Source organism: Polyergus mexicanus, unplaced genomic scaffold (assembly GCF_030449975.1).
Source record: "Polyergus mexicanus isolate NDT 795.1 unplaced genomic scaffold, iyPolMexi1.0 SCAF_19, whole genome shotgun sequence".
Classification (NCBI taxonomy): Eukaryota; Metazoa; Arthropoda; class Insecta; order Hymenoptera; family Formicidae; genus Polyergus; species Polyergus mexicanus.
The window spans coordinates 3,296,740-3,321,736 of NW_027223339.1; the positions used below are offsets into that span (position 1 = coordinate 3,296,740).

The 24,997-nt window shown below is 40.1% G+C and overlaps 1 protein-coding gene across 1 annotated transcript; it reads right to left on the minus strand.

Moving 5' to 3' along the window:
• Window positions 1-11,435: 11,435 nt before the first annotated feature.
• LOC138941609 (uncharacterized) lies at window positions 11,436-11,927 on the minus strand. The gene has a single exon (XM_070311437.1). The coding sequence runs from the start codon at window positions 11,925-11,927 to the stop codon at window positions 11,436-11,438; it is 492 nt and encodes a 163-aa protein (XP_070167538.1).
• Between the last annotated feature and the right edge of the window lie 13,070 nt (window positions 11,928-24,997).

Here is a 24,997-nt window from a genome sequence, read left to right on the forward strand (position 1 = left end):
TGTGCCTTTTATGTGTATATATATAGTGTTGCGTCCCTGCGGGTCGTCTGTGACCGTTATTCCTGAATCTGCTGTACCCGTCTCCGGGAGAACGTTGCTAAGGGTTGTTGTTAAACAACGGCGTTCATCTGAAGAGAGATCGGCCATCTTAGAGTCTCGCGACGGATGCCATTCCGGGCGGACGTATTCGAGATTACGATAACCGTTATTGTTCTGTATTCCTTGTATAATAGTGTTCTGTGTTATTATATTAAAGTTTCTTTCGTTCTTTTAAAGGAGTGTTAATTATTTACTTGCGGTACGCGTGTGTCGGTTGTGTCACGCGGATTCGAGTTATATCGATTTCGATCCGCGGACGCAACAATATATATACATACATACATACATACATACATACATACATACAATGGCACAATACATATATATGTATTATAATATATAATAACGGTTATATTGCTAATCTTACATAACTATTAAATCGCAACCGGTTCAAAATATTGTAAAGCAACCAGCACACGTAAATCGCCTCTGGAATACTTTTTACAATAACCAGCACACGTAAATTGCCTCTGGAATACTTTTCACAATAACCAGCACACGTAAATCGCCTCTGGAATATTTTTTACAATAACCAGCACACGTAAATCGCTTCTGGAATATTTTTTACAATAACCAGCACACGTAAATCGCCTCTGGGATATATTTTTAACCAGAACGCTCATGCAAACCGAATCTGGTATAAATTTTTTTGAAAGCAGCCAGCTCACGAATAAACCGCCTCTGGCACTAACTACTATAAAAAATGTATATATAATTAATTTTTAATTATATATAAAACTAAACAAAGGACTATTCTTATTTTTCTGAGAGAGAAATTATTTTACAATTATTTATGTGTGCATATGTGTGTGCGTGTGTGTCTGTGTGTATTTATGTATACATTGTGTACATAAATAATTTTATAGCAATAATTGGCAATATTATTTTTATAGGAATTTCTCTATAGATGTACAGAGTGATCCGAAAAAGTATTTTTGCGAGAAACTTGAATTATTAAAAAAAAAAAGAAACTAAATGGAATCATATATATGATTTATTATTGAAGAGTTGAATTTTACAAATGATTATTTTAAAACTGTTTTTCTTCATTCTCACAAGTATAATTTTGAAGCGCTTGAAAATGTGGTCAATAATTGTATGTGAGATTATAGCTACAATGCTTTTTATTTCCTCAATTATGCGCTTCTGAAGAAACTCGAAACCTCTGGAAATTTATGTGGAAATTTTATATTAGAAGCTCATAACAAGAGAAGTAAAGACCATTAGCTGCTGAGGTCCGTCATAGAGCACAGATGTCTGTGTCGCATACATATTTTGAACACAATAATATAATATTGCTCATATTGTCTCTTTTGATTTTGTCATGATGTGCACATATATATATATATATATATATATATATATATATATATATACAGGGTGTATAAAAAGTACCGGGACGGTGAAATATCAGAAAAACTAAGCATTTTAGAAAAAAATGTTTCAAATAAAAGTTGTAGGGTTTCAAAAGATCTATTTATTAGATACTATAAGTTTGACATTGGGTAGCGTCGCCAAGGTCGGGACAAAGTCATGAAATGAATCTTTTTAATGGAAACCCTTACTTTTTATTGCATATTCTTGTAGTTTATCTCGAGAGATTTTCAAAACACAATAATAAAATATTTTTTATTAAGTACTTTTTGAGTTTTTTTTATATCTTAATCTGACATATTTCGTCTCTCCGATTTAAATTTGCATTTAGGCGTTTCTTCCCAACGATATTTATTATATATATATAAAGGATATTAGCAATATTTGTGTATAATTTTCTACAAGTCACACTTTATGACTTGTTTGCTAAATAGATATAATGGAAAGCAAATAATAATGCAAAATATATTATGCAAAACCGCATCTGGTATGAAATATTTACAACCAGTTCACGAAAAGATCGCTTCTGGGATCAAATATTTCGGCAATATTTAGAGCGCACGTGCAAACCGCATCTGGTATGAAATATTTACAACCAGTTCACGAATAGATCGCATATAGATAATATATAACACACATATAGTATGCTCGGATCAGAAAGAGATGGACAGAGAAGAATGGGCAAAGAGAAAGAGGATATGAGTGTAAGTGAGCAAGTGTCTATCCAAGTGCCAAAAGTAAGAAAAAAAAGGAAATAGTTGGATATTTCTCCGTAGCAATACTTTATGCTCACTAATGTTTAGCGACTGATGTGAATTATTAATCGATATATCGTTGTACAGCTATTCCCTCGCTTACTCATTCCTATTCTCTCTCTCTCTCTCTCTCTCTCTCTCTCTCTCTCTCTCTCTCTCTCTCTATCTTTCTTTCTTTTGCCCACGTCTGTCCATTTCTTTATAACAAGAATACTATATGAGTACTAAATACTATGTGCATCATATACATATAATGTGTATGTTCATGTATTGTAGTAATTCTAAATTCTATTTAAAGATTAATTTTATGTTACAATTTTTTTACATACAAATGTCTTTATGTTGTTTTCTATTTAGGAATTGCTTTAAAGATATAATCAAAAAATAAAAAAAGAAATTTGAAATATTACAATTTTTATATAATATTACATTATCATATTTATATTTTTGTGTAAACTGCACGGAAAAAGAATTCAATTATATCTAGCGACATATTAGTATATACTATATACTAATATGTCGCTAGATATAATTGAATTCTTTTTCCGTGCAGTTTACACAAAAATATAAATATGATAATGTAATATTATATAAAAATTGTAATATTTCAAATTTCTTTTTTTATTTTATTTTATTTTATTTTAATTTATTTTTTTATTTTATTACTATATACTATATAGTATACATTAAAACAATTCCTTCTACAATTATAGTATATAAATATACTAACCTTTTGACCCTTATTCTTTTTAAAGAAAGTCTGCGGGCAAAGTGAGGTAAGCGTTTCTCATTACATTTTCGCCCCATTATATGAACACACTATAACTACACAAACACAACACTCGTTTTTTAAATTCGACGCGTTATAACGCGTTATAACGGTTGAGCACACTTTTGCGGTTATCTCTCGTTACGCGTATGTACACAACACGCGCGACTGAGACTGAGACTGAGTACTGCCGCGCACTGATATTATCGCATGTGCCTGGCTGTGTGCGTGTGAATAGTACAGTCGACTTATTCCCCGATACGTACATACATGCATGCTACAAATATCGCGTAATAATAAAAACAAATGCGCATCTTTATAAACAAATATTCTGTAACCGAATAAAAAGTTATTTTCATATTGATTAAAATTAATTCGATACATAAAAACATTATTTATTAATATTTCACGACGTGTCATTTTAATCACAATAATGTAATTAATGCATTTAAATTATTTTCGGATATATGAAATGCGAAATACAGACATTTGATTTTCTATAGTAACATGACATATATATACAGGGTGTCCGGCGTCAACCGCATCACCGGTCATGTGCAGGTAGAGCAGGTGAAACCGAGAAGAAAAGTCCTGTATCAATTTTTTATATAACACCTAATAAAAGAATTATTATTGAGTAAAGTCTGGCCAATCAGCGCCGATCTTTAGCCGGGCGCACGTCGGTAAACCGCGCGCCTGATAATGTGCGCCGCTGCACACTTCACAGCGCGCGGCTCACTGACGTGCACCCGGCTAAAGGTCGGCGCTGATTGGCCAGATTTTACTTAATAATAACTCTTTTATTAAGGGGATCCAAAAACGACAAGCAAACTCCGACGGGTTAGCGCCCTCATCTAAACAAAACTAAAATTGTCGGTATTATCGACACATTTATCGATAATACCGACAATTTTGGTTCTGCCGTTACCGATACTAATATTTATGCATGATTTATGCGTGTTATTAAAAGCAACTTCGTATTATGTTCAATATGTTGGAATTGGACAACATCGTGTATTTCTACTGCTCTATCGCCTCGCACGCGTATCTAAACGTATCTAAGCGTATAGATAATAGTATAATATAGACGCGTCTGCCTTTATCACATATTTGAATACAATTTCACATTGTTCATACGGGCTATGTATCTTCCCATATATCTTCCAAGAGGAGTAACATTTGGCTGTGTATATAATATGTATATGTATAATATATATATATATATATATATATATATATATATATATATATATATATATATGTACATAGACGTATACAGATGTATTTGTATGATATATATACATATATTCTGGATATTATCATGTAACTTTCTATAAGTTGCGATCTATACAATGCAGCTCATTTTTTCCAATCGATATAATCAATGGCTATATAACACAACAGTGTATACAAATATACAAATTATTTATACAAATATATATTATATTATGTCTTCTTTTGTTCGTATACATAAATTGTTTATATATTTGTAATAAAGATTTATAATACATTGTTTGTCTCGATCGCAACAGAATAATATATTTTTACAATATTTTGGATATTTATAATATAGAAAGGACTCCTTCATCGGCAATTTTTGTGAGAACGCAACCAAAATATTTTATTTATTATTTTTATATCTGCAATTATAATTTGCAAACGAGATTGAGGCATCTTTTTTCTGGCCAATATTGTTACAAGTATCAGGATAGATTTTTTTAATCATAATTTATCATTTTGAAAAAGGCAGCTTATTGCTTCCTATAATATTACGGAACCGTTTCCTCATACTCAAATATGTAAAGATCTTTACATCCTTGGAGTATTTTTTCTCATAAGGATTGCCTCCTAATAACGAAGATGTATATATTTTCTCTCTTTAGCTACCAACTTGTATATCCATAGCCTAATAGACTATTATATACGCGAAATTTGGTGCCATTAAAAAAAGAAAAAATACATCGTCAGGAATTACAATAATAATTCCTTCCAATGATTTGTAAGCTTTTATTACTATATATGTTTGGTTGCAATAATATGAAGGAATACCAGATATTACACACTTAGTCTTTCAAAAACCGAAGTTTCTTTAAATTTCTTCTGGAATAACTGTTTTTTAATAACTAGAAGATTCATGCACAAACCGCATATGAAATAATTTTTAAACCAAACAGCACACGAATAAAAATCACCTCTGGGATAAAATATTTTTTTAATAACCAGAGCGCACATGCAAACCGCTTCTGGAATAAAATATTTTTTAATCCAACCAGTACACGAATAAAAATCGCCTCTGGGATAAAATATTTTTTTAATAACCAGAGCGCACATGCAAACCGCTTCTGGAATAAAATATTTTTTAAACCAACCAACACACGAATAAAAATCGCCTCTGGGATAAAATATTTTTTTAATAACCAGAGCGCACTTGCAAACCGCTTCTGGAATAAAATATTTTTTAAACCAACCAGCACACGAATAAGAATCGCCTTTGGGATAAAATATTTTTTTAATAACCAGAGCGCACATGCAAACCGCTTTTGGAATAAAATATTTTTAAACCAACCAGCACATGAATAAAAATCGCCTCTGGGACAAAATGTTATTTTTTTAATAATCAGAGCACACATTCAAATCGCATCTAGTGTGAAATATTTCTTAAAACAACCAATTCACAATTAAAAATCGCCTCTAGAATAAAATGTAATTTTTTTAATAAGCAAAGCGCACATACAAACCGTTTTTGGTGGGAAATATTCCTTTCGACAACTAGTTCACGAATTGATCGTTTCTGGGAAATATTCTTCAACCAAAGCGCACATGCAAAACGCATTTGGTGGAAAATATTTCTTTTAAAATCCAGCTCACGAATTGATCGCCTCTGGCTAATTAACTACTGTGACACAACTACTATTGCAAAATAAATATAATCAATTTTCAGTGAAATATACAAATGAGCAAAAGATTAATGATATTTTAATAAATTTTAAGTTATTATTACATATACACAAACATATACACACATATAGATAATATATAACAAACATATAATATGCTCGGATAAGAAAGAGATGGACAGAGAAGAATGGGCAAAGAGAGAAAGAAGATATGAGTGTAACTGAGCAAGTGTCTGTACACGTGCTAAAAGTAAGATAAAAAGGAAATAGTTATATCTTTCTCCGTAGCAATACTTTATGCTCACGTTTAGTGACTGATGTGAATTATCAATCGATATATCGTTTTACAGCCACTCCTTTGCTTACTTATTCCTATTCTCTCTTTCTCGTTTTTTTTTTACCCATATCTGTCTATTTATTTATAACAAAAATATTGTATGAGTATTAAATACTATGTGCATCATATATAATGTGTATGTTTATGTGGGTAATTATTTACTATAACGGACCCAGCTCCGATCACGTTGACCTTGATATATGTTGTCAAGGACTTAATCCTGAATAACTTTTTCTTATAACTTAATCGGCGGTTATTGTTTATTAAAAAGTTATTAACAAATAAAGTTTGAAAAATAAAATATTAATTTTTACATAAGTTTGTAATGATAGTGTTAAATGTTTTTCTGACTCGTGAACTTTTTATTATGCATATATATATATATATATATATATATATATATACCAATATATAACATTTTTTTGTTATGCTATATTAGTATAGCTATAAGTTGGCTATAGTTTATAAGTTTTATTGTGATATAGTAAAAGTAATATATTTACATATAAGGACATATGCAATTTTTTAATTACTTTATATTACTTTAATAATTAATAAAGTAAAGTATATGTAAGATTATAAATATTACAATAATATAGGAACAAAGAGTGAATGGACTTCCATACCACCCATGAGGTTCCACTAATGGCGCGTTAGATTTTTTTATTACGTGGATCTTTGCCTGGAGCCCTATTGTACCACATTTTATTCATGTCTTATATAGAAATAATACATTTTACATATCTACTTTATCTTATATCTTATGTGATATCTTTTACGGACAAGATACATGGATGATAAAATTTAAAAAATAAATCTTTCATCAATTAGAATAAATTTTTCCTTTAGACTACCGGTATTATTTTTAATGATATTTATCTGAAATATTGTCCAATATATTATAAATTAATAGTCAGCAAATAATTCGGCAAATTGCTCAAAATTTTATGACTCCGGAGGCTTTGAAAGAAATTGTTACTTTAAATGTAGACAATGAAAATTATATCCAACACCTAAATAATATATATGTCTGGCCCGAATGTGAACACTTTTTATTAACAGTATCATTAGAGTGCGCGAAAGAAATTAGATTAACGTGTTTAGAATTTTATAAGATGGCAGTTCGCGAAATGTTAAAACGATTACCATATAAAGACACTTTTTTTGAACAATTAGCTTTTTTAGATCCCAAAATCGCTCTTTTTGATGAAGCAAGAATTAAAATTAAAGATTTAACTTGTGTTGCTTTGCGCGTAGGTAATATTGACTTAACAAAATTAGCATTCAAATGGAGAATTCTGCCATCAATGTTTAATGATTCAGAGAAAAAAGAATTAGCTTCATTAGAAATAAATCAAATGTGGAAAAAAATATTAGAATTTAAAGATTTTAATGGAGATAAAATATTTGGAAATTTAGAATTATTAGTTCAAGCGGTATTTTCTCTTCCACATTCAAATGCTGAAGCCGAACGTATTTTCTCGATAATTACAGATGTTAAAAATAAAAAAAGGAATCGATTATCCATTGAAACTATTTCCGCAATTTGCATAGCTCGCTCAAATTTTCAGGCTGCAGGCATTAATTGTATAAATTTCGAAATTGATTCGCGACACTTAGAGTTATATAATTCACATAATTTATCCACGAAATAATGCGTTTCATCTGATGGTATTTTAATTTTATTTTTGTAACTTGTGATATTTTTATTTTAATTTTGTAATTTTTCATATTTTGTTTTTACAATTTTTGTATATTTTATTATATTTTTTTAACATATAAATTCACATTCATCTAGCCCATTTTTTATGCATGCATATATTATTACTCTAACAATATTTTCTGTTACAGATATTTTCTATAAATGTACTTTTTTGCAATGTGCAATATTAATTTATTTTATGTACCTGCAATGTGCAATATAAATGTATTTTTTTTAATGGTTTAATTAATCTTTTTTATTCTTTTATATTATTTATTTTTATTTCTTATTTATTTACTTTTATTTTAGTGTAGCTATTATTTTGATATGTAATATCTTTATTGATTTGATATTTTATAAAATATAGTTAAGTTTAACATATTTAAGTTTATTAAGAATTTATTTTACTTTTTTATAAATATTACCATATAAATATAAATATTTATTTTATATTTTTAAATAATAAAAAGATTGTGATATATTTTTGTTATGAATACTAGTGAGGTTTTTGGCAGTTTTCCTTACCCTTGCAACAAATGTTGGTATTCTTTATGATTCTGCCAAATAAAATACTTTTATTTATTATTAAAAAATGACCAATATTATTTTATTACCTCCCTTTTTTTAGTTTATTTTATTATTATACAATTATTTTATTAATATTAATATTTCATAAAACTTAATATTTTATAATTATAATTGTGCATGTATATTGTTTACAATAATATGTTTAAATCTAAAAATTTTTTAAACTCATTCATGTCATCTTTTATTAATTATTTAATTATTTATTTGTAATTTATTTATAATTTATAAAATATTTTAAATTATTTTTAACATTATCTCAGTAGAAGTTCCATAGCACCCTTTTTCTTATAAATGTGACACATACCTAAAACGGTGATCCGATGGCGTCTACGTACACGTTTCAGCATCATCAAGTATTTAGCATAGCTTATGCACTGTTCGTACGACGAATCGTTATCCGCGTTTTATTCTCGCCGTAGTACCGATTGCGTTTCGTAGTTCGTAGAAAAATTAAAAAATTTAGCGCAACGCGTAAAGACTATTTTAACCACGAATGCCCCCATGGTAAATTTAACGCGAGATGAGCGGGAAAAGTTTCACAGCGCGACACACTGTCACATTTGCGAAAAACCGTTCGCGCAAGACGACACGCGCGTACGCGATCATTGCCATCTTACCTGGCGGTACCAAGGTCCCGCGCATTCAAACTGCAATTTAAATTATAAAGACTCTTTTTGCATTCCAATAGTATTTCACAATTCATTCGATTACGATTCACATTTTATCATCGAGGAAATAGCTACCGCGTTCGAAGGCTCGATCGATGTACTACCGATAACGAAAGAAAAGTATATTTCATTCACGAAACACGTTAAAGATACTACCGAAAAATCAGATTGGCGAAGCGATATAAAGTTACGGTTTATTGATTCGTACAAATTTCTCAGTACTAGTCTCGAAAAATTGGCATCGTTTCTAAATAATGATAAACTCCAAATTCTAAAATCGAAATTTCAAAATTTATCGATCGAAGAGTTCAATTTATTGACGCGAAAAGGTGTCATCCATATGATTACATTGACTGTGTCGATAGGTTGCACGATACATGTTTACCACCGCGCGAATCATTTTATAGTTCTTTGACCGGTGACACCGTATCCAAGAGCGATTACGCGCACGCCGAAAACGTTTGGAGGCGGTTCTCCCTACGAACCTTGGGCGAATACAGCGATCTGTATTTAAAAACGGATGTCTTGTTATTGGCCGACGTTTTTAAAAATTTTCGCGACAAATGTCGAGAGTTATGCGCTCGACCCCGCGTATTACTATACTCTTCCCGGATACACGTGGGATGCCATGCTAAAACATACGAATATTACGTTCGAATTACTTACTGATACCGATATGGTTATGTTTATCGAACGGGGAATACGCGGTGGCCTGAGCCAATGTTCCGGCAGATACGCGCCCATAACAAGTATATGCCGTCTTACGACCCATCGAAACCATCGTCGTACATCATGTATTTCGATGTAAACAACTTGTACAGTTGGGCGATGTGTCAACCATTGCCCTATGCCGATTTTCGATGGGTCAACGACATCTCTGACTTTGACGTTAGCGCGACCGCTTCAGATTCGTACAGGTTATATTCTCGAGGTCGATCTGGAGTAGTCGCAACATCTTCACGACGCGCACGCTGATCTACCGTTCTGACCGACGCGCGATAAGCCGCCCGGCAAGCGGCAGGACAAGTTTCTCGCAACCTTATACGATAAGAAGCGTTACGTCATACACTATCGCAATATGCAGCAATGCACGCGTCACGGCCTTCGCATCGCAAAGATACATCGCATATTGCAATTCGCTCAATCCGCATGGCTCCCCGATTACATCGAACTCAACACCCGGTTTAGAACGCGCACGACAAACGATTTCGAGAAAAATTTGTACAAGTTAGTGAACAACGCGGTATTCGGTAAAACTATGGAAAACGTGCGCAATCACGTCGATGTAAAATTATTAACAAAGTGGGACGGACGATACGGCGCGGAGGCGATGATCGCGAAACCAAATTTTCATAGCAGGAGCGTCTTTTCGGAAAATTTAGTCGCCGTTGAACTGCGCAACCTCGAGGTAAAATTCAATAAACCGATCTATGTCGGTATGTGTATACTCGATATATCGAAAGTGTGTTTATATGAATTTCACGACGAGTACATGTTACCGTTATGTCGCAAAAATTGTAAAATAATGTACACCGATACAGACAGTTAGATTTATCACATTGAGTGCGAGGATGTGTACGAGAATATGAAACGCGATATCGCTAGATTCGACACGAGCGATTATCCGGCTAACAACGCGTACGGTATACCGCTCGAGAACAAGAAAATGCTGAGGCTTGATGAAGGACGAGAATAACGGTGCGATCATGACTGAATTTGTCGGGCTTAGAGCAAAAACGTACGCGTTGCGAGTAAATAGTAAAAAGGATACAAAAAAGGTTAAAGGCGTCAAGCGCAACGTCGTAGCGAGAACGATAACTTTCGACGATTACACGCGATGTCTGCGCGATGACATTGAAATGACTAGACAGCAGTCCTGCATAAGATCAAAATTGCACGAAGTGTAATCAGTGAGACACAATCAGTGAGACAGAAATCGCCCTGAGTCCGTACGACGACAAGCGATATATCGTACCTGATTCGACTGACACGCTACCGTGGAAACATTACCGGATACCCTTATAATGTAATGTAATGTAAAGTAATGTAATGTATGTATGTATGTATATGTATCGGGAAAACAAATGAAATATATTTCTATCTTTCTTTTATATTTTGTTTTATATTTTATATGCTGTATATATCTTACATATATTTTATATGCTGTATATATTTTACATATTTCAGATACTTTATATGTATTTCATATTTTTCATATGTTAAAAATAAAATACAATTTGTATGAATTAAATGACATTGTCCTTGTGTATCCAAGAGTTGTGCAATCCATCGAATTCCAGCCATTTCACGTAAACCTTGTCACCTCTCCTACGTAGTACTTTTTCCACGAGATACACGTCCGGATACGTCGCGCAACGCAATTCGTACTTGTAAAACGCTCCAGCGACAGATTTTTTGCAATAGTCTTCGAGTAGATAGGTTACGGGATTAGTACGCTGCACTTTAACGATCTTAAACACTTCGGTGGTCCAGTTTGGCGTGTAACCCTTTTCAAAGATCGTCTTGTACCTGCTAACGCGTACCAGGTCACCTACTTTGAACTTTGCCGGACCGGCGATCTTTATTGCGCTGTACACAGTATCCAAGAGTTTTTCGGCGATCGCGGGGGTAACGTCGAGGGGTCGCATGCCGATCGTTCGATGCTTGCGCCCGTTGTAATCCGATACGAGTCGCGGCAACGCGTCGACCCACTTGTAAGTTCCATTGAGCGTAAACATCTTCTATATGTCGTTCTTTAATATGCGATTGAATCGTTCGACGACCGATGCCTTCAACACCGAATACGTGGAATAATGATTGATGCCGTGTTTCTTCATGAGACGTTGCACGTTGCCATTGTAAAATTCCTTCTCCATATCGGTTTGCATGTTTTTCGGGCACCTCTTACTATCTCGAATTATCTTTGCGATAGCGTCAGCCGTCTCGCTTCCGCCTTTATTCTTGAGCGGTACGGCCCACGGCGTACTTGCTCAACACATCGATGTAGGTGAGTATGTAGTGGTAACCTCTGTTGAAACGAGAGTACGGACGCATTTCGACGATTTCAGCTTGCCACAGGTCATCGTAACCCCGCACTACAATGCGTGTTCGGGGAAAATTTCTTCTCGCCGAAGCATGCAGTTCCTCGACGAGTCGTAGCTTCTCGATATTTTTACGTCCGTTGGATTTTAACAATGTCATGTTTTTAGCGGTGCGGCTAGTCGGCGCGTAATAATAGGTGCAAAGAAATTACATTATGATTTATATCTCTAACCTTTCTTTTTTAACCATTCAATAGCCGTTTATTTGCGTTTATTGTCATTCAATAGCCGTTCTTTATCATCCGCTACCATTCGTTGCCGTTCGATAGCCGTTCGTAGCCGTCCTTGACCCGTTTGTTGCTGTCCATTGTTGTTCGTTGATCTTTCGTTGTCGTTCGTTGGCGTTTTGTTGGCGTTTCGTTGTCGTTCGTTGACGTTTCGTTAGCGTTCGTTGACGTTTCGTTAACATTTCGTTGATGTTTGTTGACGTTTCGTCGTCGTTCGTTGGCGTTTCGTTGACGTTTCGTCGTCGTTTCGTTGACGTTTCGTTAGCGTTCGTTACTCGTTTCTAATCTAGCAATATTCGCATGCCGAAGCTCGTTTATCACGTCTTTCTCGAACGAAGCAAGCTTCACATCTGACTTTTTCAGTTGATTTCTCAACGTTTTAACGCACTGATCCACGTACAGTTTGTTGATGGCGTCGGTATCAGCCACAGGTTGCGCTACACGATGAATCTTGCGCGACCTTGCGTCAAAGTCCGTAACGGTGCGACACAGAGCGTTATCGCGCACGAAATTTCTCATTAATCCACTCCATCGACGGTACGAAATGACGTTCGTCACGTCTCTACTCTGCTCGGATATCCCAAATTTGTTGATATGCATCATCGATGCGAGCGATGTCGGTCGATCGATTGATTAGTTTTGTCGAGATACCGTTTAATTTATAATAATGCCGGCTTCGCGAAGTTCTTCGATGATCGACAAGATCTCGTTGTCGTGACCGTTGTGACCCGCTTGGTACGAAGCATCGTGCAATCGTAGACGATCCACCAGCTCGTTGGGATCATCCCAGTGCACGTAGTCAATCTTGTTGTCGGTTAGCGTCATTTTGGGAGGCGCGAATAATCCCTTTCCAGATTTTGTTCTTTTGGGTTCGATCGGTATCAATTTTGCGATTATTTCCTTGTACTTGTATCCCCTGTTACTCAGTAATCGACCGTGCGCTTCGTGATTGCGTTTATGCGCGCTCGTCGTCTACAGCATGTTTTTGTACGTTTGCTTATCATCCTCCGTATAGATGACGTCATCGGGAAATTTCTTGAAGATCAACTCGTAAAGACCAGGTGTGCCGACGTATCGTATGCCGTCGATAATTATGCTATCCACGTTGTCCATGTCAAAACGTTTATTACCGAACATCATTTCATTCTTGCCGAGATAAACACCGTACACGTTGTCTATACCGCTCTCTTGATCGCCGCTCAAGATAGGCCAGATGTATTATATGCTTTGACCCAGTGGACCTAATTGATCTCGCAACGTTTCTTGACCTTCCGGCGTTTGCAACTGATTTCGAACGGATGTCATGAGCGAGTCGTCCGTGGTTTCAAAAACATCCTGGCTCGTGAATAATTCGGGCATCGTAGGTTGTATAGTGTAACGGGGTTATTTTTCGCGAGCGCGCGGATGAACTCGGTCTGGATCAGGGCTCGTAAAAAGACATGTGAGACACACGAAAAACTTGGAGTTAGAAGGTATCGTCTTTATTTGCCTCTTTCGGCAATGGTCGATTTACAATGTTTCGCACGGCGGATTTTGCAACGTGGTAGCTGTAATTCGCGTTCGTTATTCGGTGCGCGATGTTCGATATATCGAACCGCTTACGTACTCGTACGGCAAGCTGTGTTTATTGTGACGGCACGCGAAACGCCCAAGAAACAGGGCGCGGTCGGTCGGCGCGTGTACGGCAAGGCCGGATTTATTTTGACGGTGCGCGGAATACAATAGAGTAGTATGCGACAGGTATTTCGGCGCGGTGATTATCTTCGCAAGTGTCGTAAAAACGTGGCAGATCGTTGTCGCGTGGTTATTCGCGTATTCCCAGTTGTAGGGGGAATGGAGTGGCCTTCACTTGGACACAGTACAATTGGACACGGTGCAAATGGACACGTTACAAATGGACACGAGATTGTGCACACGGTTCAATTGGACACAGTGCATTTGGACACAGTAATTTTGGATACAGTAGCTTTTGGACACATAAGAAAATACGCATCGTTTACTTGGACACCGCTCAATTGGACACTGATCATTTGGACACCGTTCGTTTGGACACAGAAAGATGCGCACCGTTCATTTGGACACCGTTATTTGCCCACCGTTCGTTTGGACACCGTTCATTTGCCCACCGTTCGTTCGGACACCGTTCATTTGGACACCGTTCATTTGCCCACTGTTCGTTTGGACACCGTTCATTTGCCCACCGTTCGTTTGGACACCGTTCATTTGCCCACCGTTCGTTTGGACACCGTTCATTTGTACACAGAAACATGCGCACTGTTTGTTTGAATATGTAACAGATGGAGAGAAATAAAAATCATTTTGGGAAAATATAATCAGTATTCTTATAACACTTTATACTGGTAAATCTATGTAAAATATGAAATCGTGAAAAGGAGATACATTTGAAGGTTATAATATCTGTCAAAATAAAATATATTCATATTTATATATCTCTGATACTGATGTCATTAATTTTACATTGCTTTTAGCACTTTGTTTAGCCTTTCGCATATTTGGATGTCATGCATGGATACAGTGGGTTCCGCCCCCCCTGCGGGGGGGCTCCACTTCCGGAAGATATAACCTAACCCAAACCTATTTCTTATTTAAAACAAAAATTTGGTGTGGATTACGTCGTATAATTTAAATCAAATTTTGGTGTCCAAACGAACGGTGTCCAAACGAACGGTGGGCAAATGAACGGTGTCCAAACGAACGGTGGGCAAATGAACGGTGTCCAAACGAACAGTGGGCAAATGAACGGTGTCCAAACGAACGGTGAGCAAATGAACGGTGTCCAAACGAACGGTGGGCAAATAACGGTGTCCAAACGAACGGTGTCCAAATGAACGGTGCGCATCTTTCTGTGTCCAAACGAACGGTGTCCAAATGAACAGTGTCCAATTGAGCGGTGTCCAAGTAAACGATGCGTATTTTCTTATGTGTCCAAAAGCTACTGTATCCAAAATTACTGTGTCCAAATACACTGTGTCCAATTGAACCGTGTGCAAAATCTCGTGTCCATTTGTAACGTGTCCATTTGCACCGTGTCCAATTATACTGTGTCCAAGTGCACCACTCCCGGGGGAATGCGATGGGAGATCGAGTACCCTCGATCGGGCGGAGAACTCTCCGTCCCTGCTTCTGTCCGCGGAGTTGAGGATAGCTCGGCGGAGTCGAGAAAGCTCGACGGGGCAGCGAACTCGCAAACCCACGGTCCGGCTGGCTGGAGCGGTCGGATAGTAGACCGTTGTAACGATGCATCCCTCCACCGTTACCCGGCCGTCGATCCACCGGAAGTCCGCCGCCCGACAAACACCGGTCGGGCATAATGCGGCGGCGTCGAGCGCCCATTTTTAAGAAATAGAAAACGTTCTAATTTGTAACCGCCGTTTAAGACGCGTTGTTTACCGGGAACCGTCGCCACCCCTATCGAGCTAGCCCCCCCACCTTGCAAAAATAAAAAAACAAATAGCGTACAATTATGAGCTATTTATGAGCTTTCATATCCCGCAAATAAAAAATTTTGAGCTCGTTGCACTACACAGGAATTTAATATTTATGGTGGAGGGGCTGAGTCGATATCGATTCAGCCCCCCCACCACTTAAAAATAAAAATATTCAATCAATCTTTGCGGCAAAATTAGGAACTATTTATGAGCTTTTAAGCTAATATAGTTTTAATTTTTGAGCTCATCTCCTTAACCCATAAAATCACCCTACGTCTTCCCGGCACAAGAGAGAACTATACTCAAAATCAAAGAAATTCATTATTTTCCGACTAAATATTGTTTATCGATTTATGAGCTCGTAAAATACGCGAATTTCGATTATTGAGCTACAACCCTTTTACAATAAAACCCCAATCTCATAAAAATCCAAATCACATGCAATAATAATATAATAGATAAAATTTCTAAACAAAATTGGATAGTAAGAATTGTTATTAATTCATTAACTTTTATATCCTTTTGAATAGATGTAAGAAAATTATTAAATGTTGTCTTGTAATACAATTTAAATATCTGAGATCTAAGATTAAGATTATCTGCAATAATCTTTTATATTTCACATATCAATATTAATTTAATTCATAAAAAAAGAATTTATAAAAAGAATATATACTAAGATTCATCAAAATATAAACTAAACATTTGCGCAATTGATCTAATCTTTTTTTTTTATTTATATGCAAGATATGAAAAAATTATTGAGTTGCATACTTTGGTCTATCAAAAAATTAATTCAGATATAATATATAAATTTATTATTTTATAATTATAATGTATAATTTTATCATATAGAAATATAATAGTAGTTCTTGCAAAAAAAGTTACAATACAATAATCAAAATGCACGTACCGGAAAAATGTGGGGTGGTTTTATTGTAAAGGGGTTGTAGCTCAATAATTGAAATTCGCGTATTTTACGAGCTCATAAATTGATAAACAATATTTAATTGGAAAATAATTAATTTCCTTCATTTTAAATATAGTTATCTCTTGTGCCGGGGAAATGTAGGGTAGTTTTATTGTAAAAGGGTTGTAGCTCAATAATCGAAATTCGCGTATTTTACGAGCTCATAAATCGATAAACAATATTTAATTGGGAAATAATTAATTTCCTTCATTTTAAGTATAGTTATCTCTTGTGCCGAGGAGATGTGAGGTGGTTTTATTGTAAAATGGTTGTAGCTCAATAATCGAAATTTGTGTATTTTACGAGCTCATAAATCGATAAACAATATTTAGTCGGAAAATAATTAATTTCTTTGATTTTGAGTATAGTTCTCTTTTGTGCCGGGAAGACGTAGGGTGATTTTATGGGTTAAGGGGATGAGCTCAAAAATTAAAACTATATTAGCTTAAAAGCTCATAAATAGCTCCTAATTCTGCCGCAAAGATTGATTGAATATTATTATCTTTAAGTGGTGGGGGGCTGAGTCGATATCGACTCAGCCCCCCCACCATAAATATTAAATTCCTGTGTAGTGCAACGAGCTCAAAATTTTTTATTTGCGGGATATGAAAGCTTATAAATAGCTCATAATTGTACGCTATTTGTTTTTTTATTTTTGCAAGGTGGGGGGGCTAGCTCGATAGGGGTACCGTCGCCGCGCTCGGGTAACCGTACCGACCGTTCCCGAAACCGCCCGAGTCGCGCGCGGCGGTTCAACATTAAACAATATGCCGTAAAACAGTCAGGCATATTACGCACGCGCACCCGCCGGAAAAAGCGGTATAAATAAGGGCACATTTCACATCTCGAGTCCAGATCTTCCGCAACCGCCAGAGTCTGTAAGACGCCTGGAAATCCAGAACAATCATTAACCACGCTCAACGAGAGAGAAAACGGGGTTGGGAGTACCCAGCCTCCGCCGAGAGTTTGCGGCATCTCCACGAGCGATCCTTCCGACCGTTTAATAAAAGAGGAAAACGGGGTTGGGCGTACTCAACCTCTGCCGAGAGTTCTCGACGCCTCATAAAATCCGTCCACCTAAGTGCAACGGCGATTTACCAGTGGTAGGGAGTTCCCTGCCATTGACGGGTGTTCCCGTCGGCCGCTGCACTCCTAAATTCCACGGACCGGCTATCCCGGACGACACGACAAACCGTTACTCACGACAAGACCATAATTCCGCGACCGCCATTTACGACATCGGAATCGCCATTAATACAGCGCGCTAAGTCCCGCTCAAGGGGGAGGATCTAATCCTGCCGCGACATCGATCGACGCAACCGAATCAATACCAGGCGCGTCTAAGGACCGCCCACCGGCCCGACCGAAATTATCGGCCGGTAGTTAGCGGCCTCTGCTGAAATCCAGATCCGCTCGCGTAATCGATATTATATCGAATCGCCGAAATCGCGCCCCGCGCCGCGCATACGTGCATGTAATTCGGATGCACCGCGACCGACACGACCACACCGCTAACCGATTCCGACACTCACACATACACGAGTGCATCTTGTCGCCCACACATCGTCATTCGCCTCACACACATACTGTCGATACATTGTACATGCTACTTCGGTATTATACGTTCGCACCCACATACTTTCGATACATTATACATCATACTTAGATATTACACGTTCGCGCACGAACTCGCTCACTTATCATCTCACTCACACACAAGCGCACACGATCACACACATACAGCGTTTATACACATACACTCACTCTGTATACACACATACTTACACGCAATAAATTATATTCTACCTCACTTTGCTTTCGTTCGTCTCTCGATACCCTTTCACGAGCCCCGGATCCCGACCGAGTTATCCACGACCGTCTCGCGAAAGCGGTTTATTACACCGTAATCTAGGAGAGCGGCGAACACTCCGCTCTCGTCGAGTTGGTCGGATTTACGTGAGGATTTCGGAGACTGCACGGAAACCGAGAATGCTCGGCGGAGGCTGCGAACACGTCAACCTCACGTTCCGTCGTTGCTGCGAATCTAGGATCGGATCTGGTATTGTCTCTCGGAGCGTACTGCTCGAGCGGATTCAGGTACCGGTCTGGTGCTGAGATACCGAAATGCTGCCTTTTTATCCCCCGAGCGTCTAGCGCAGTGATGCCAGAAACGAGTCCCGCGGCTCACGGGTCAGCAATGGAAGGGATAACGCACACAAGCGCGAACCGCGTACATGTGCGTTCTGCGCAGCGCAGAGTGCACATGTACGCGGTTCGCGCTTGTGTGCGTTATCCCTTCCATTTGTTGTGCCTCCGGAGAGGCACGGTAGTTGGGATCGTTTGCCGGAAGGAATTTGGGAATTCGGGCTCCGCCTGAGAACTACACTTGTTGTTGTTTGTTTAAAATGACACCTTTTCAGTTAAATAAATATATTAATATCTATTTTATTTGTGACTTGATTACAATGTTCCCGCACTTTCGCTCGCGTCGCGTATCACGATAACGGATATCTTAACGTGCGCGTGTCTAGAGTCGAGTTTCGGTCTCGAGACTCGCCTCTCGCTTCTTCGTATATATTTCTGCCGACTGCGTGGCTATTTAATTTTATAATAATTATTGATACTCGTTTTGACACTCGCGGTTGTTAGAGATATTGCTCGCGTAAAGGAATAAAGATTGCCCGCGTAATATTAATTAATGATCAAGACTGCCCGCGTAATATTAATGGTAAAGACTGCCCGCCGTTCGTTAGCGGTGGGCCTTTTTATTAACTCCCCTTGGCTTCCCGGGAGGGGGTCGTTTAGCGACAAGGCTGTGTGTCATGTCGCTTGATTTTGGCAATCTCCGAATGCAAGCTAAGAAGTTCTAAGTAGGACTTCTTTGCTTGCACTTTCGCAATTTCTTTATTCCTTTTTATTTCGCTTTTAAGTAGGACTTCTACGTTGCATTTTCGCAATGTCCTTCTTCCGCTTGCCCTGATTTCCGCGTTTTCGCAATGAAATGATTGCACGGTCGCTCGGGCTTAGCGCGTGGCTCGCGTTGTCAGCGCTTTGTTCGGTCAACGCTCGTAACGTGATCTGTATTCGCGTTACACGTTGAGCAATTATATAAAATAATATGTATTTAGAATAATATATTTAATAATTCGTGTATAGCCTGTTCGGGCTATAACATCCCTCCCCCGTAAGAAAAAGAAAAACGGAGGTGTAAAAGTGACGTTTTTCGCAAAACAAAATTTCTTCTTATTCTAATATACAATATTTTTCCCGTATATAATATGAATATAATCGTTTCTTATTTTAATTTTCTATAAATTGTTTCAATTTATTTGTATGCATGCGAACCGCTTTTCTTCCTTTTTTAATTGTATAGTTCACGTCTGAATTTTTCTCTATTATTACGTACGGTCCGGTCCATAGGGATTCAAGTTTCTTGGATCGTCCGCGTCGGAGCGTCTCGTCGTAAACTAATACTTTGTCGCCGACTTTAAATTTGATTTCTCTAGTATCTTTGTCGTACTGTTTTTTGGCTTTAATTTTTTCTTCTTTAATATGCTCTTTTGCGAGCTGACTCGTTGCCCTTAGTCTTTCTTTTAATTCTTGCGCGTAATCGTCGTAATTGTATGTCGGTTTAGGCGGTCTCGTCAGTGACGTAGGTAGATCCGCTTGGTGCCCGTACACTAATTCGAAGGGTGTATACCCCGTAGCTGTATGCGGCGTCGTGTTATACGTAAACATTGCGAACGGTATCCATTCGTCCCAGTCTGTCTGGTCTTCGTTTATGTAATGTCTTAAATATTCAGCTAATGTTCGATGCGATCGTTCTAACGCGCCATTACTTTCCGGATGATAGGCAGTTGTCTGTATTTTATTTATTTTTAGTAATTTACATGTATTTTTAAATATTTCGCTGAGGAAATTTGTGCCTTGATCCGTTAAAATTTTTTCCGGTATTCTGTGTTCAAGTACAATTTTTGTAACAAATTCCTTGCGAACCGTGTTCGCTTCTTGATTTGGAATCGGTATCGCTTTGCTGAATTTCGTTAAATTGTCTTGGAATGTTAAGAGATATTTATTTCCGTTTGTTGTAACTGTTAACGGTCCTTTTTTTTGTAACGGAGGGGAAATGCTTTTACGCATACCCCGCCTCGATAGGGTTCGAGGCGGGGTTATGTGGGACTCACCCCGGCCTAAACAAACGGCCGGGGACTACCCACTAAAACCCCTCCGGGTGGTCTTCTCGGGCGTTTCTGGGGGCCTCTCTGGAAACTGGCATATGCACTACTTCAGAGAGGCCCCCCGCCCACAAGCCTTGCCCGCTGGGGGAGCAGTTTATCTCTCCCCCAGTGCCCACATTAAGATGTGGGCATCGGCTTAACTAGGCGAGATGGGGACCACCGCCTCTCTCGCCTCCCTCCCGGTGTTAGTCCCGGGGGGGGCGTGGTCGGGCCCAGGTACCCCACCTGGGCTCCGACCACCGGGCCCGACCTCGGGCGAGACGTCCGCGACGAGTCTGCGGACGCCCCCCGAGTTCGTCGGGGCCCTGCGTTAGCGCAGGAGGTGTTCGATGGGGCCGGACCCGATCGTGGCCCGACCCCCTTCTCCCGCCCCCTCCCCCTGTCTGGGGCGGGTTTCCGGGACCGCCATGGGCCAATATGGCCCCGGCCCCCGTCGACCCACCCCGGGAGGTCCGTGGAGCGCGGCGATGACGTGCCGCACCCCTCTGACCAGGGGGTGCGGGGGGTCCGCGGGTCCTGCCCGTAGTGGGCCCTCCCCGCGTTCCCCCCCCCAGATCCCCCGGCTGTCCCTCATCGGTCGCGGACTCCCCGGCGTCCGCCGGGGAGCCGCTCCCGCTCTCTTTCGGCCTCCTCCTTCTGCAGCATTACTGCCTCGCAGAAGGAGGAGACCGCCCTCCAGGATTCCCCGCTCTCGAGCATAGCACCGACGATGCCCGAGAGCGAGAAGCCAATATCCCCCCCTATTATTTGGACGAGGACACGGCGCTCTTCCGCCCACGCTGGGCACACCTCCAGCGTGTGCTGCGCCGTGTCCTCGTCCGCGCCGCAATGGTGGCAGCGCGCGCTGTCCTCTTTCCCGATGCGACACAGGTATGAGCCAAAGCATCCATGGCCTGTAAACACCTGTGTCGCACGGTATGACATCTCGCCATCCGCCCTCGTGACCCATTTGATCAAGTGAGAGCGGATGGCCTCGACGACGCGCCTCCCCGTGTTGTCACGGGGGTCGGAGAGATGCTCGTCCCACCTCTCCAGAGCGCGTCGCCGGGCTTGGAGCCTCACGGCGGCCTTGACCCTTGGGGTCAATGCCACGCCTAACCCGCCGAGCTCCCGCGTACGCCTGTACACAAAGGCGTACATATCGGCGTAGAGCTCGACGGGCGGCGTTCCTCCCAATAATGTGGCCGCCGTGTGCGACACCGTCCTATACCCGCGGACGACCCCGATGGCCACCCTCCGAAAGACGCGGCGCAGCAGCATTTTGCTGCGCCTTCCGGCCATCAGGGCGTCCGCCCACACCGGTGACCCATAAAGGGCCACCGCCCGGACGGTGTTCGCATAGAGGCGACGCACCCGGCCATCCGGGCCCTCAAGATTGGGCAGGAGTCGGCTAAGGCTAATTGCCACCGACTCCGCCCTGGGGGCCAGGCGCCTAAAGTGCTCGCCAAAGCTCCAAGTCGCGTCCAGGTAGAGACCGAGGTACTTCAATTGGTCTCCCACCCGGACGGAGATGTCATCCACCGTGACATAGGCCTCGGGAGGGGAAGTCCTACGCTTCCCCCTATGCATGAATAGCGCCTCGGTTTTGTGAGGCGCTACCTGCAGGCCCATGCCACGGATAGCGCGGACAGCGCACGCTACCCCAACGTTGGCGGTGTATACCGCATCCCCCCAGCTTTTTCCCCCGGCCAATAGCAGAGTGTCGTCTGCATAGCAGACGACCCTGCAGCCGGGGGGGAGAGCAATGCCCAGCACTCTGTTGTACGCGAGGTTCCACAGAGTGGGGCCCAACACTGACCCCTGTGGAATCCCGCAGTACACATCCCTTCTGCGCAGGAGTACCCTGTTATCAGGGTACTCCAGCCACCTGTCCCGGAAATAACTCCTAAGGACCTCCACCATGTAGGGAGGGAAGCCAAAGGTGTTAGCGGCCTCCCCCACCCTACTCCAGGGCAGGGTGTTGAATGCGTTGCGGATGCAAGTGACACCGCAATCACCACCCTGCCCTCCTTCATAATGGATTCCGCGAGGGACCGTACACGCAGGATTGCGTCCACGGTCGATCGCCCCCCGCGGAACCCATATTGGTCTCGGTGGAGGTCCATATCACCTCGGGACAGGTGTTGGACGAGGCGGTTCGCCAACACTCTCTCCAAGAGCTTTCCTGCCTCGTCCAATAGGCAAATTGGCCTGTAGGCAGAAGGGACGTTGCCAGGCTTGCTCCCCTTTGGGATGAGGACCAATCTGGCCCTCACCCACGCTGGGGGGAATACACCTTGCCTGAGGCAGCTATTGAACAGCTGCCTCAGGCGCCCGAACAGGTGGTCCAAGGCTAGGACCCAGACCCGGCCGGGGATCCCGTCGGGGCCCGGGGCCTTATATTGCCCCTGAGCCTCAGCCGACGGATCACACCGGCCATCCCGTCCTCTGTAACCTCCAGGTCCTCCGACCACGGGATGGCCGCCAGGAGGCGGCCATCCGCGTCGAAGGGGGGGCCCTCGGATGGAAAGAGGGCCCCCAACTGTTAACGGTCCTACAATATCTAACGCGCATTTTTCGAAAGGTTTAGTAGGCGTATCCGTGATTATTAACGGTACTTTATTTTTTCGCGATAATTTATTTTTCTGGCACAATTCGCATTTTGCGATGTATTTTTCTACATCTTTCGTTATTCCTGGCCAATTATAATTTAGGCGGATTCTTTTTATCGTGCGTTCAACTCCTTGATGTCCTCCTGTGGGTGCATCATGATATTCATATAATATCTGTTTCTTGTCTTCTTCTGTGTATATTTTTTCTTCGTCGGAGTTTGTTTCTTCTTCTATTGCGAGGATTTCTCGTTCTTCCTCTTCTGTTTTATGCGCTTCTCTTGTTACATTGCGGCTCAGTGCATCGGCGTTCGCGTTCGCTCGTCCGGCCTTATGAATGATTTCATAATCATATTCTTCGAGTTTTAATCTCCATCGGATTAATCTTGATCCGGGATCATTTACATTAAATAACCAGATTAATGGTTTGTGGTCGGTTACGATTTTAAATTTCGTACCGTATATGTATGGCCTAAAATGTTTTACAGCCCATACAATTGCTAGTAATTCCTTCTCTGTTGTATTGTAATTCTGCTCCGCTCGCGATAAAACTCTGCTGGCGTAAGCAATTGGTCGGTCATTACCTACTTTTCCTTGTGACAATACTGCTCCGATTGCATAGTCGGAAGCATCGGTGGTCACTATGAATTCTTGATTGAAATCTGGATACGTTAGCACTGGCGCAGTCATTAATTTTTCTTTTAATATTTCAAAAGCATTTTGCTGTTCCATTGTCCACTCGAATTTTTCCGTTTTCTTTGTTAATTTCGTTAGTGGCTTGGCTATTTTTGAAAAATCTTCTATGAATTTTCTGTAGTATCCGGCTAGTCCTATGAAAGATTGTATATCTTTTACTTTCTTCGGCGTCGGAAATTCTTTTATCGCGGTTAGCTTTGACGGGTCCGGAGATATTCCATTCTCCGAAATAATGTGACCTAGATAAATTACTTCTTTGCGCAAAAACTCGCATTTATCTGGTTGCAATTTTAGATTATTTTCTCGGAGTCTCTGTAGTACTTCCTTGAGTCTTCTATTGTGGTCCTCTAGGCTCGATCCGTATATGACCATGTCGTCTAAATAAACTAGACATTTAAGTCCTTGCATTCCTGTTAGAATTGAATTCATCAATCTCTGGAATGTTGCTGGCGCATTTTTCAATCCAAACGGCATTCTATTAAATTCATAGTGTCCGTAGGGCGTTAAAAAAGCTGTCTTTTGTTTATCTTGCTCAGCCA

Coding starts and splice junctions, on each gene's coding strand:
- LOC138941609 (XM_070311437.1), bottom strand. CDS start 11,927: ATGTTTACGCTCAATGGAACTTACAAGTGGGTCGACGCGTTGCCGCGA.